The sequence below is a fragment of the Triturus cristatus genome, chromosome 8 (assembly GCF_964204655.1).
Source record: "Triturus cristatus chromosome 8, aTriCri1.1, whole genome shotgun sequence".
Classification (NCBI taxonomy): Eukaryota; Metazoa; Chordata; class Amphibia; order Caudata; family Salamandridae; genus Triturus; species Triturus cristatus.
This window is the reverse complement of record NC_140591.1, coordinates 364,160,010-364,173,078: the sequence shown is the minus strand read 5'-3', so window position 1 is coordinate 364,173,078 and position 13,069 is coordinate 364,160,010. Positions and strand designations below refer to the sequence as shown.

General features: G+C 42.3%; 1 protein-coding gene and 1 long non-coding RNA gene across 7 annotated transcripts in view; one reads left to right on the top strand and one right to left on the bottom strand.

Annotated features, from left to right (window-relative positions):
• LOC146802134 (uncharacterized) overlaps nucleotides 1-8,810 on the top strand; it is a 54,277-nt gene extending 45,467 nt beyond the window's left edge. Inside the window, exon 3 of the long non-coding RNA XR_014967701.1 lies at nucleotides 8,681-8,810. This is a non-coding gene — a long non-coding RNA (uncharacterized LOC146802134). The remainder of the gene's footprint in view (nucleotides 1-8,680) is intronic.
• The window catches only part of NBEA (neurobeachin), a 1,788,010-nt gene that overhangs the window by 1,020,245 nt on the left and 754,696 nt on the right, over nucleotides 1-13,069 (bottom strand). For all 6 annotated transcript variants that reach the window (XM_085621699.1, XM_085621702.1, XM_085621701.1 and 3 more), the window contains one exon: nucleotides 12,828-12,996. In XM_085621699.1, coding sequence (XP_085477825.1) covers nucleotides 12,828-12,996 — 169 coding nt within the window. The remainder of the gene's footprint in view (nucleotides 1-12,827; nucleotides 12,997-13,069) is intronic.

Below are 13,069 nucleotides of genomic sequence, written 5' to 3'. Positions count from 1 at the left end.
GACTGTTCAAAACTGTTGATATCCTACCCAGTGTTAAAAAAGTATTCCCCCTTTTAACTACCACCCTGAGAACAATTTCATCACCATTAAATATAATAATTGTGCTTTGATTATCCAAACAGATTACATTTGTAACAAGTTGTAGCTGCAGAGGGAAGGGCACCAATGCCACATTGGTTTTACAGAATCAAGTCACACAGAAATAGCCTATTGCTGCATAGAAAATTAAGCATTGCCTTCATTAGAAAGGAAGGTTAAAGTACAGGATCTATCAAATAGGGATGCCATTTTGTTCCAGAAGATGGATGCCATCACTGAGAATGGTCTATAATTCCAATGCATTTTAGAGATCTAAAGAAGCTCCCTTCTTTTGAGAGTAGTCAGTCTAATGTAAGGAAAGGGTTTGATATGAAGTGATTTTTAAACCAACTTTATCAATTACAAAACACTATAAAATATGCCTTATTATAAATAGAGAGTGTTGGAAACGCCCACTCCCACTCCGCAGGGTGGTGGTGGACTCCCCGAACACACTGTGGTAGCTTGGCTCGAGTGGTCAGGAAACAGGCGCAGTGCTAAGCATACAATATACCCATACAAGAACCATGCGTGCATCCGTTCCAAAAACGACTCTACACCGTAAAAATTATGAAAATATTCTTTCTTTATCTTTTTCTCTTAGTTGCTGATTGGAAAAATAAATAAGACAATCACAATATACAAGTTTAAATAGTGCAGGTCAAATAAATACTGGCTGTTTGATGAAATAAATAGGGGTGATCATAAATAACAGGGCATAAATACAAGTGCAATATATACAGACAATTAAATACTTTGAGGCAATAAATACTGTACCAATAAATATTGTACACCATCAAGTCCTGTGGACCTATAAATATAGTGCAGCAATAAATAGGTAAAAAACTCAATAAATACAGTATCCCCAATAAATAATTAAACGTATACCGCAACCCTCATATAATCAGTTGACTTCTCAATTCTTAAGGGCTGATTTGGCCCAGGCACAGCTTGTAGGGTGGTGGAAGGCTTGAGGGGGGAGGCTACTCCCTGGCTGGGACAAGGCTGAGGCCTAAACTGAGGTAGATCAAAGGGGGGAATACCAGTGCCCTGGCTTTCTCTCTCCACACAACCTCTCTAGGTTAGTCCCAGTTCACCCCAGGCACAGTCAGGTTGGTTTCAGCACCTCCCTAGCCCCTTAGAGCAGTCTCTCAGGTCTCCACAGGGCCTTAGGCGCCCTCTACTCCACTTACTGCCCTTTTTCTGATGTTCCGACGCCGCTGGAGTCGTGTCGACGCCGTGATGCGGTTCCGGTTCGGTCTCGGCGGCCTCGGCACAATGTCAGTTCTTTGACGACGCCGGCAGGCGGTTCCGGTCCGATGTCGGTGGCCTCGGTTCGATCTCGACCTCCGATTCGACGGCGTCAGGCAGTCTCTTCACGATGTCGACTTCGGGCGGCTCCGGTCCGATGGCGCTCTCGGCTCCGATGACGTCGGCCGGCCTGGCCTCGATGTCGACTTCCGGCGACTCCGGGGTGCGATCTTCACCCCCGACCTCCGGTGCTCCTCCTCTCAGGTTCCGGGCGACTCCGGAGTGCGATCCTCACTCCCGACCTCCGGTTCACCTCTACCTCGGTCTCCGACGACTCCGGAGGGCGGACTTCACTCCTCCGATGACGCCGCTCGCTCGACCTCGGTTCACTTCCTCCTCGACCTCTGGTATTCCTCTCGACCCCCGTCGGCGCCCTCTCACGACCTCAGGCGGCTCCGGGTACGACGTCTGCTACTTCAGTCAGCGCCGCTTCTCCACCTCGGGCTCCAGGTCTTCAGGCTACTCGACGCCGGACTCCAGGGAAACCAGTTCTCAGGTCAGAATCTTGCTGCTTTCTTGGTTCTAAGGCCTGTTCCTGCTGTCCAGGTCCTTAGGATAAGTTTCTTCTGACTTCTTCCCACACAGGGCTATAGGCTGGGATCCATCAGTAGGGACAAGTATCAAGGGTGGGTTTATGGACCCCACTCCAGGCACAAGTTTCCACCCCTGCTGCTTCACTCCTTCCTCCTTCACTGTTGTGCTCCTCTCTCTTCACCAGTCAGGTGCCAACTGCCAGCTCCAACTGCCAACTGCCTCTCTTATCCTCCCAACATTCTAAACGGTTTCCAACTGTCACACAGTTCTGGAATCTCCTGGAAGGTTCTGGAAGGTGCTGGTAGGTTCCAGTGGATGCTGGTGATGTCACAGGAGGCCACCATTTTGTGCTTCAGGCCCTCAGACAGAAGTTTCAGGGGTAGCTAAAATGGCTCCCTGAATCTGTAGCAACACGAAAAAGTCTGGTGGTTCCCAAAAAGGAAAAATTCAAACAGGGTTTGAGGCAAAAGTGGGACAAAATAAATAATGATGAGGAGGGACCACCCAAAGGGCTGACAGGTCTAACAGAGAGCGATTTAGTTAGCAAAGTCTTCCTACCGATTGTGATACACCTAAGAATTTTAGGTCTACTAAGGAGTAAAACTACTGAAAATGTTTCCATGTATAAACGACTGTGGTTTCATACAACCTGAATTGAGAGAAAGCATCCCTTTCCCCAGGCAAAGATACAAAGTGATTAAAACATTTATAGCACAGAGAACCCCAGGTTAATAATAGCTACACAAATGTGCTTCTAACCCCATTCTCCTAGATGGGATCAGGGTTTAAAACAATATGCTACTTGTCTTTTTCTTTAAGGAATATTGGTTCTCTCAGCTCGTTCTCACTAAGATTAAAACCGATCAATTTATTGGCAAACCTGATTTGTTTGGCAGTGTCAGTTATAGGCAGACGATACCTTCATTTCATTTCATGGCCTAAAATGTACTTCCTGCATAACTAGTCAGTCATACTCAAAATGTTTGCTTCTAGGAAACACAATTTTACGCAGCCTACACTATCTCTCTGCTGCTAATAATCAGAATTTGATAATTCTGCATTGTCTCAAAAACCTAGTGTAGAAATGTCCTAAATGGCCAGTGCTTTAGCCTACGATGCACAAGCCTTCAGACTCTACAGAAAAGACAATCGTTGAATTGCAGTGGGAATCTATTTGGATATTTCCTACCCATATTGTTATAGGATAACATTTGTCTTGAAATATATACAATCTCTTAGTCTGTTCCTATTACTCAAACTTTATTGTCTGTTTATAACAGACTTTGAAACAGATACCTTTATACACATGTCACTATGAAAGAGTTTAGAATCTGTGGAAAATAATTTCAGGGCCAGATTAATGAAATTCATGATTTAAAGCTATCTTTTACTGATACAAACATTACTTTTAGTATACTGAGCTCTCTCCTGATTTGTTTTGTAGAAAATATAAAATTCTTGATTTATTAATGTCTATTGTTCTCCATTAAGTTTCTTTCTTTGGAAAGATATCCAAAACACTCTTTTCCTGCATGGTGGAATGGTACATGTTGCAATCGTATTTGAATACTTATATAATGCTAGGTACCACGGAGCACTCCTCGCACAGAATTGCCGGGAAAGGCTTAAAACAATATCAACAATGAGGCCTTCAATCTTAGCTTTCCTGCTGCAACAATTTTGGCTGTGAGACTGCATTTCACGTCAAGTTAGGGGTTGAGCCTGGTGTTTGGTATCATTAAGCCAAAAGAGAGGGGTTTTACATTATCAATTTTCAAGCACAGCCAATATTGCGGGAATTATCAGGACATTAGCCCCTGCGTCACATTCCTTCAACCTTGATGTGTTTATTATCTGGGAGTTAACTGAATACATTAAATAAAAATAAAAATTGAATTAAATTTAAATAATGTTAAAACCAAGGGTTTAAAAACATAAGCAGTATGTAATAAGTCAATTTTCATGAATAGTGACTATTACAAAATTATTCCTAAACTGGAAACGATAGACACAAAAGAACGCCAAGATTTTACTGAAGCCTATTTTGACTTATGAACGTACCAATTCCTTAATAATTTCCAACAATGTCACATCATTTTGCACACGAAACTGTAAATGTGCTGAGCAATTATGCAAAAACGGTGCCCTTCTTTAATTCTATACATAAATATTAACTCAACACACATTTTTGATAAGCCATTGGTACTGCTAAATAATTTAGAAATACATTACAAGAGGAGAAAAACACAAAAAACAATCAATTATGGGTAAACCACAATCTCCTCCTGCAATCTGACAGCTCTGTAGGCATTGCTGTTCAGCACATATATTGAGGCAGAGAGGCCTGAGGGAAGCCTAGTCTTCAAAGTGTTAGCTTTCAGAAACTCTTAAGCCTCAACAAAAAAACTCTGGATATAGTGCAGATTCGCCATTTTGTTTATTGATTTTGACAGTGTTTCTGACTCAGACAGTCCACACTGCACAGATGGCGGATAGAGGGTTTCCTTTGACAACCATATTTACATATTGTATTACTCTGTGTCGAACCATAGTCTCAATCTTAAATGTCTAGTTACATCTGCTTCATTCAACACACTTTATGTTTTAACATGCACTCAGTTACTATTGGTGCAGCGCAAAATTGCCCACTGTTAGAAATGGGATTTCTCGTTGGCTAGGGCATGCGCCTAAGCCAGGCAGAAACCACCACTCTAGTCAGGGCAAGGGAGTTACACCCTTAAGATAACCCCTGCTCACCCTCTTGGTAGCTTGGCACGAGCAGTCAGGCTTATCCCAGAGGCAATGTGTAAAGCTTTTGCGCAACACACACGCAACACACACGCAACACACACACACACGCAACACAAACACGCAACACACACACACACGCACGCACACACACACACACACAAACACACACACACATAGCGACACACTAGGCACACCACAAAAGAAACTCCACACAAGGTTATGTAAAAAAAATAGCCTTTGTATTACTCATAAAACATATTAGAACCTAATCACATATATACACTGTGCCACCTGGCACTAGGTATGACTTTACAGGGGATTATATACATTACAGGGCCAATCAGGCCTCTGCCATAATATCACCACTCACAGTTAGTGAAACCAACCAGTAACTACTGGTGAAGGTGCATCTAGCACACCACATTAGGCATCAAGCATGAGGGATGAACATAATAGCACTTCCTAGTAAAGCATGTTATGCAAGACATAATCACATTAGGCCCATCTTAGGCCGGTACCTCGTTAGCATTGCACAGTAATCACTTATTAGGTGCACCCTTTACCATCACCGCATAAAACATTATACCTAGGCAGAATTTAGCAGTGCACTACAGTAGGGAAATATCGTGCCTACAAACGTCCTAGAGCACCTCAAGGTGTAGTGCCGATAATCCGTAGGAGGCCCAAATCACCTCCCTCGCAGTGTCACTGTCCCCAAGTCAGTGCTTCCACAATTGGGGGCCCTGTCCTGGGCTGGCCCCTCAATGCTCCTGATATCACTCAAATGCACAGCTGCCCGCAGCCTTGCAGTGCAGCTGTGCAACTGTGAAAATGCAGGGAAAGAGTCGGTGCTACCTAAGTACCCAAGTGAACAACTCGCCAATCGTCCCTTGGGCTGGAACACCACAGCGGGGCCCGGGACACTCCGTCCCCCAAGGCACTCACCTGCTGTTACTGCGGCATTGTCACGGGGCCCAGGAGGTTCCAGTAGAGGCACCACACCTCCAATGACGATCCCTTCGCCGTTGCTTCCTGCACGACTGAAGCAGGACCCGGAGCGGAGTCTCCAGCATCGTCGTCTGCAGAAGGCAGCTCTGCCTTCATTTTACGGTGATAGGTTCCTTCCACCACCAGGCTGAGGCAGCATGCGGGGCTCTCTCCTTCCTTACGGGAGCCCTGCCCACGTCCAGGCGTCCTCCACCTGTCTTCCGCTTCATGGTGAGGCTGCTCTCGCCTTTCTCACCGCAAGAGCCCTCTTCTCAGGCTCACCAAGCAGCGGACACAACGCCCACTACGCTCTTCGGGTGCGGGCACAGCGATGTGGGGCAATTTGCAGCCCCCTCCTCATCCTTGGTTCTTGGGTCTGGCCAAAGCATGCCAGTACACCGCGATCAGTGAGGGGAGACAGCAGCCCAGCACTCCCTTGGCGCTATCTCTTGCCAGTCCAGAGGCAGGAACTGAAGCAGGGAATTGAATCAAGCGCTCACGATGCACTGGATTTCAGGCCACATGGGCAGAGCTGGGCCCAGGCCGGCCAGCTCACAGGGTCCTCCAGCAGAGGAGGAAGTCCTTTGTGGTGGTTCCTCCTTGTGCCCAGCAGTCCTCATCAATTCCAAGTAAGCACAATTTAATGTGGTCACAGCCCCAATATTTATACCACTTTCCGTCTTTGTTCTGCCCTGGCACAGGGCACTGGACCTAGTCCAAACCAGTTCTGGGGGGCACTTAACAAGTGCACAACAGTCCCATTTGTCAGTGTAGGCTTTGGCCCCAGACCCACCACAGGGGGGCTAAGCCAGCATTGTGTAAGGCAGGCACAGTCCTATTCAGGTCCAGGTGCTACTCCTCCCACTACTCCAAATGCAGATCGGCCTATTCAGCCTAGCGCTGACTCACCCAGCCCCTCTGGAGCCACTGCACCTCCCCAGCCCCTGTCATCCAGAGCCAGACATGCAATACACAACAGGCAAGCACAAAGACAGATAGCACACAGAAATGCCCATGTCTCTCCCGATATGTACCGGGCAGGGCCTTGAGATCATCTTTGCTATCCAAAATGACAGTCCCGGTCATTAGGCGCACAAGGATGGGTGGTCGCTCCTTCCGCTACCTAGTCCCGAAGGAGTGGAATGAATTACCATTTTCTCTTAAACAGGCTCCCAGTCTCCTCGCCTTTAGAAAGGAGCTTAAAACGTGGCTTTTCACTAAATAAACTTTATTTTTTCAGATAATCTGGTCTTCTTTCTGTCTCCTCTTTGTGGTTGTGTTCTGTTTTGTCTGCCAATGTTCTTCAGCAAAGCGCCGGGATGCTCATGGGAGTAGCCGAGCGCTATAGAAGAAATAAATTAACATAACATAACATAACTTCTAAAAGTGGCATTTGTAAAATAGTGATAATAAATCTGCATACACCATTACGCAGCATTTATTACCACTATTCCAAACATACCAAACTTGATCACGCTACTCCAATCATGTCAGGAATTATCACTGAAACACATATCAGGGAATCCCCAATGCATGCCTATGAGAGGGCAGCCTCACAGTATTGAGAAACCAAAATGGCTGTTTGTCACTACCAGGACATGCCACACAGTTAAGGTACCTACCTGTCCTACCTTTTACCTACAGCGCACTCTGCCCATAGGGCTAGCTAGAGCCTACCTTAGGGGTGACTCATATGTAGTTAAAAGGGAGTCACAGACATGGCACCCACGTTATGTGCCACGTCACAGCGGCAGTAAACTGCGCGCGTAGGCCCTAGCAATGGCAGAGGCCTGAGACAGGTTTGAAAGGCTACCTTGGTTGGTGGTGCAAGCTTCCCTGCAAGCCCACTAGTAGCATTTAATTTACTGGCCCCGGGTATATGAGATACCACTTTACAAGGGACTGATAGATAAATTATATACGTCAAACAGGTGTAAACCAATCTTACCACGTTTACCATAGAGAGCACATGCACTTTACACTGGACAGCAGTGATAAAGTGCCCAGAGTCCTAAAACTACCAACACCAGGTCAGAAAAAATACCAGGAGGTAGGCAAAAACTTCAGGGATGACCCTGCAAAAAGGGCGAAGTTTAATACCCACCCTTTACATATCACAAATACGCCACAAATACTTAACAAGATACACGATATGAACATGCACATATTTCGTGTGTGGTTTAATGATTTGCATAAATGTTGCACTTGACATCATTTTTAAAGAGTGCATTCACTGTAGGCCTAGAGAATTTACTCATATTATGTGTTTTAACTGAATCTAATAGGAAATCAAAAAAACATCCTTACTTAGTAGATAATGCACTTACTATATGGATGAGAATCGACTTTGATAATTTGTGCTTTAATACCTTGACTGACATTTGTTGATCAGCAAACCACAAAGAACCCATCCTCATGTATGAAAATTGTGATTTCACTTAAAACGATAAAAGTTATGAAATGTGTGCATTCATATTTAATATACTTGATTTTTTTTTTCTCGTAGTTTTATATAGCGCAAACGTGACCCGAAGGTATCAGGTGTTAGAGCACTTTACATGAGCCCTAGCTGCGTTGCACAAGGAAATATTCATTTTTTATAGGCTCACTGAGGTTAAGTGATTTGCCCAGCATTACAGGATATTGAGCGTCATTGCTGAGACTCAAACCCAGTTCCCCAGATTAGAGATAGGCCACCCTAGCCGTAAAGCTACATCCTCTCCTCGATTTAAATCTAGCTCTTAGTTATACTTACAAATGATTATGTTAAGGACTTACTGAATGCTACATGTAATTTTAATCTAATGCACTAGAAACGTATACTAATTTGTGTTTAAATGTGCACAGGCATATTAAATGTGCACCATTGAGTAAATACTTTAAGTTGTCCTCAGTAGGCCTGTATTTCACCATGCTGAATAAAAGCAGTTTTTCACTTTCTGCTAATGTGACTTTTCTTACAAGTATTCTCACATGCATTGTTAGTTGAATAATAGATACATTTCTTTACTATATATAGAGGAGAGAGTCTACGAAGACGTCCTTGACGAAAGAACATGAGGAACCAGAGCCTCAACTGAAAGCCCTATTCAGCAATGTTTTGAACTAACCTGTGCGTGAGACGGCGATGTAGTTACCATGTCCAGTGTAAGACTTACCCCCGATGTTGCAGTCTGTGACATGAAAAGGGACGAAAACAATGGACCCCTGATGATGCGCACAAAGGGGTGTTACCTAGAGGACTTTTTGTGTTATAACTTAGTGTTCACACTGTTGGAGATTGAGATGCACTTTAGACTTCTTTCAGATCCCTTTTGACATTCCTTCAGAGACTTTCCCCTGAATGCTTAAAGCTTTTTCCCTGTACTCTGAGAGATGTATACCTCTATGCTTACTTTGATTCTTTCTTAAGCGTGGCTTAGGATAACACGTACTCTCTGATCCATAGAACACACTTGACGGAGCTTCTGAAATGCTGACACCTTCCCTACTTATATTTCCCTTGGCTTGTTTTAATTTCCTTTGTGGAAATTTCTGATTTAGAGACTCTTCAGATTTTTAGAACCATCCTCTAGGTAGTCTAGGTTCATTAATGCATAGGCAACAAAACTTGTGACTCTTTTCTGAGCACCAAATATTGTTTTTAATCTTTTGTATCGCGGTGACTGAAGTGCTTGGGTGCCTCATTTTAGTCCACCTTAATTTCTTCCACCGGCTAGGACTGCCTGTTGCTAATTTCAATAGCATGGTTTTAAGAGTCGTGCATCTGTCCTTGATTTTGAATTTGTAATAAACCTTCTTAGCCCTAGCTACTGATTCCTGGTCCTTATTGTGTAGCCAAATAGGTTGCACTTTTAATTGAATTTGATTGTTGTCGATGTAACTCCCATCACCTCTCAGTCAGAGAAAAAAGATCAGTCGAAGGAACAATGGTTGGCAAGTGGGCCCAGAAAACGCTGGATCACTATCATTCCATTTCTATGAAAAACACTGTTCATACATGTCACTTTTGCACTCATTGCCTGCAAATCAGAAAACAAACCTTCGCTATGGGCAGGAATCGATGGAGCTAAAATTATTTTATTGTTGAAATGGCAACACATTTCACTTGGTAGGGTCCTTAATAACATAAGACCAAGGCAGTGACTCTTTTTTTTAAGCTTTCGTCATATGTGGAACCTTAAATAAAATCATTGACCGACCACTGAAACTGGAGAAGCAAGAAGCCAAATTTAAAAGAATAACAAAGAGAGAGATCCACTTTAGAAAGCAGCACTGGTACCAGAAAGAGCTCAAATTATGACTTCTGGTTACAAACAGTTGTAATTTTCAATTTAAAAAAAAGTGCAGGCACCCATTATTTTTGGAGCTCACTCTGGCACTAATGAATGCTTGTGTTGCTGGGCAACAGGGTTTCCTACCCTTGATTTTATCTCATGTCCCTTTAATAACGCCCTCACCTTGCACTTCCTGTGTCTATAGTTCACTATTTTTCATCCTTATTTTCTCACTGGTTTCCTACTTTTCTCATAACTCGGCCTCCTTCCTTTTCTGCCTTTCCCTCTCTTGCACTGGGCCAACACACGGTGGAGAAAAATAAGCCCAAGTCCCCAATAATGAGTGCAACCACCGGCAACAATTAAGCACTGCTTTAAGGATCTGTTGATTAGAGGTAGATGTTGTAAATCCTACTGACTGGCCTAAATAATGAACTATGACATGTTAAAATAAACGTGTTCAGCTGTATGCCACCTTACTCAAATGAAATTAACCAAACTTTCTATCTGTATTGATGCAGAATTATAATTTTATATAAAAACACCACCCAGGTTCCTTTACTATAATTAATAAGTCTTCTTTTTTCATTCAGCCTGGATATCTGTCTCAATATTTCACAATTTTAAATGTTGGCAAAGCTTGAGAAACATTTTTATTTTGTATGTGGTTAGCTCTCACCGACAAGATTTTTCAAGTATGAGTGGTTGCAGTTTTTATTTAAATTGAACGTTAAAGAAAGAGCAAGATGTGGTAAAGTGCTGGATGGTGTAGGAACCACAGCATCTGTGCTAGAGAGCAATCGGCACTTCGACAGAAATTATTTTTACCAGTATTACTATTATATACACAGTTTTACAGGCAATAGTTGTTGTTGACCAGTCTTTGTTAAGATCATAACTTTCAATCATGATAGTTAAGAGGATAGGATAACTATCGGATGTCGATGGATCAATGAGTTTGGATTTGAATGTAAGTGTGGTTGCTATGATGATGATCAAACTCTTGCCATTACTAAATAAATGATCTGAACTCCATTAACCATGACAAAGTGTAGAGGATCTTTCTTAGCATCTTTGGAGTCTAGAGGGCAGAGTTTGGTTGCATTGTGGTTCAATATGCAATGGTTAACAGGTTTCAGGCGTATTTAAAATAAAGCTGAATAGTTTACTACCTCGCTCGCCTCAACAACTCACAAAAGTAGCATTAATGTGGAGTCACGTCGGCGGATTCAAAGGAGACTTTAAAAAATAATTAAGGAAGTAAAGAGCCTGTTTAGGAATAGACGCATCAGACAAAAAATACTTTCCACCTGAAACTCCTAACGCTCAAAAACAAACCAAATCTTTATTGTGATTTTGGCCATACCAATATAAATGTTCTTTACTGGGTAGAAGAAACCTCAAGGAATAAGGTTTAAACTATTTTTCTCATGCATAAGGCATTCTAGAAAAAAATGGCTTGGGTCACCATCAAAAGTCAAGAATGTACAAACGTCCACCTCACATCAAATCCAACAACGGACTTCCAAGCAACTAAAGTACGATGGGTGCTCATTGGGAATACAGGGCCACACATTCTGCAATACTTTAGATCCATTCTCTAGAATAAAACCAAACTTCCTACAATTCTACAAAATGTTCAAGACAGAAAATGTTAAGGAGTCCTTTTACTAAAACGTTCTCTATTCCCAGGGCACTGCCTGAAGATTCACAATCATGGGACTGTCCACCCATCGGACTCTGGACCTGTACATGGTTTTCTGAATGTATTGTTGTGTCATGTTTTAACTGTTGATGATGAACTTCACCTTGTTCACCTCTTAAAATAAATTTACTCCACAGATCATACCACAACATAAATGGAGTATGATATAAAGGAAACTGAAATCCCTGTATAAACTCTCATCTGTAATTTACTTGCTACAGTTGAGATGACATCCTGTAACAACAAAATGAGATAACTGTTCAAGTGTACTGTGGCATCACAGCGGAATTGTGATATTATAACGCTTGCTTCCATAGTCGGCAGACAAACTGAAAGGCAAATCACAGAGCATAATTACAGGTGAGGTTTAAACATGGAAAACGAGGTCTGGATTTTCATTTTTTTAATCTGTTTTAAAAAAAATTAACAGTAAATGGCAGACAGGAGATATGTATGTCAACATTTCCCCTTTAAGATGCTATAAATCAATTAAGGAAAGATAGAATCTCTTTTTGTGTTACTACACATTCCAGGCTACAACATTTTTTGAAATCTGATTTTTATATAGCCTTTTTTTATATCTTTTTGCAAAAAAACACTAACTGCTTTTTATGTGTTTAATTTTGTACTACAGATTCCACTTTTATTCGTCATGTTTGCAACCATACTTTCTCTTTTATATGAAAGAGCAAGACACAAAGGATAAGGTCTGTGAGATGGGTGATGGTGTGACCCTGTATTATAGGGAATAACATACCCTCTGCCATGCAGTATGAGTGCTGCAGTTCACCTAGAAGATCCTTGCCATTATAAAGGCCTTATTCTTAGACATGGTCATTGTACTGTTTGGTGACTTGCAATCTTTCTTGTAATGTACAGCAAGGGGTAACTTTCTATGTTATACATGCAAGATACACATCAAGTATTGATATCATTACCACCAACATAAATCACAGAACAAAGCAGGGCCTTAACATGCCTTTGTGAAAACCAGTGAAATTATGGATATGTATATCTTTGTCTAAAGTTTGCTGTTTTATAAATATTTTGATCTACTGTTCATGGACTTTGTCTACTGTGTGTACTGTGTACTGGTTTTGTTGTTTTCCTGCTCTGTTCAATAAAAAAAAAGAAAAAAAAAGAAAACCAGTTGTGACAATTACGAAAATAAATTTAAAAAATACCTGTGCTTGTTGGTGAGTTTATTTCTTGCCTGATGTTTCTCACTGCTTGGCTGACTGCCCGTGCCGTCTCCCGCTGAGGTTCCAGAATGTCCCGGTATTTGGAGACCATGAGCACAGAAATAAAGTATACAACTGCTAAAGCTAAAAACTGAGCCTGCTTGCTGTCATCCTGTAATGAGAGACCAAAGGGGGAGAGAGATTTATTTTACCAAAGTTTCCACCTATTGCAACGACACTTATTT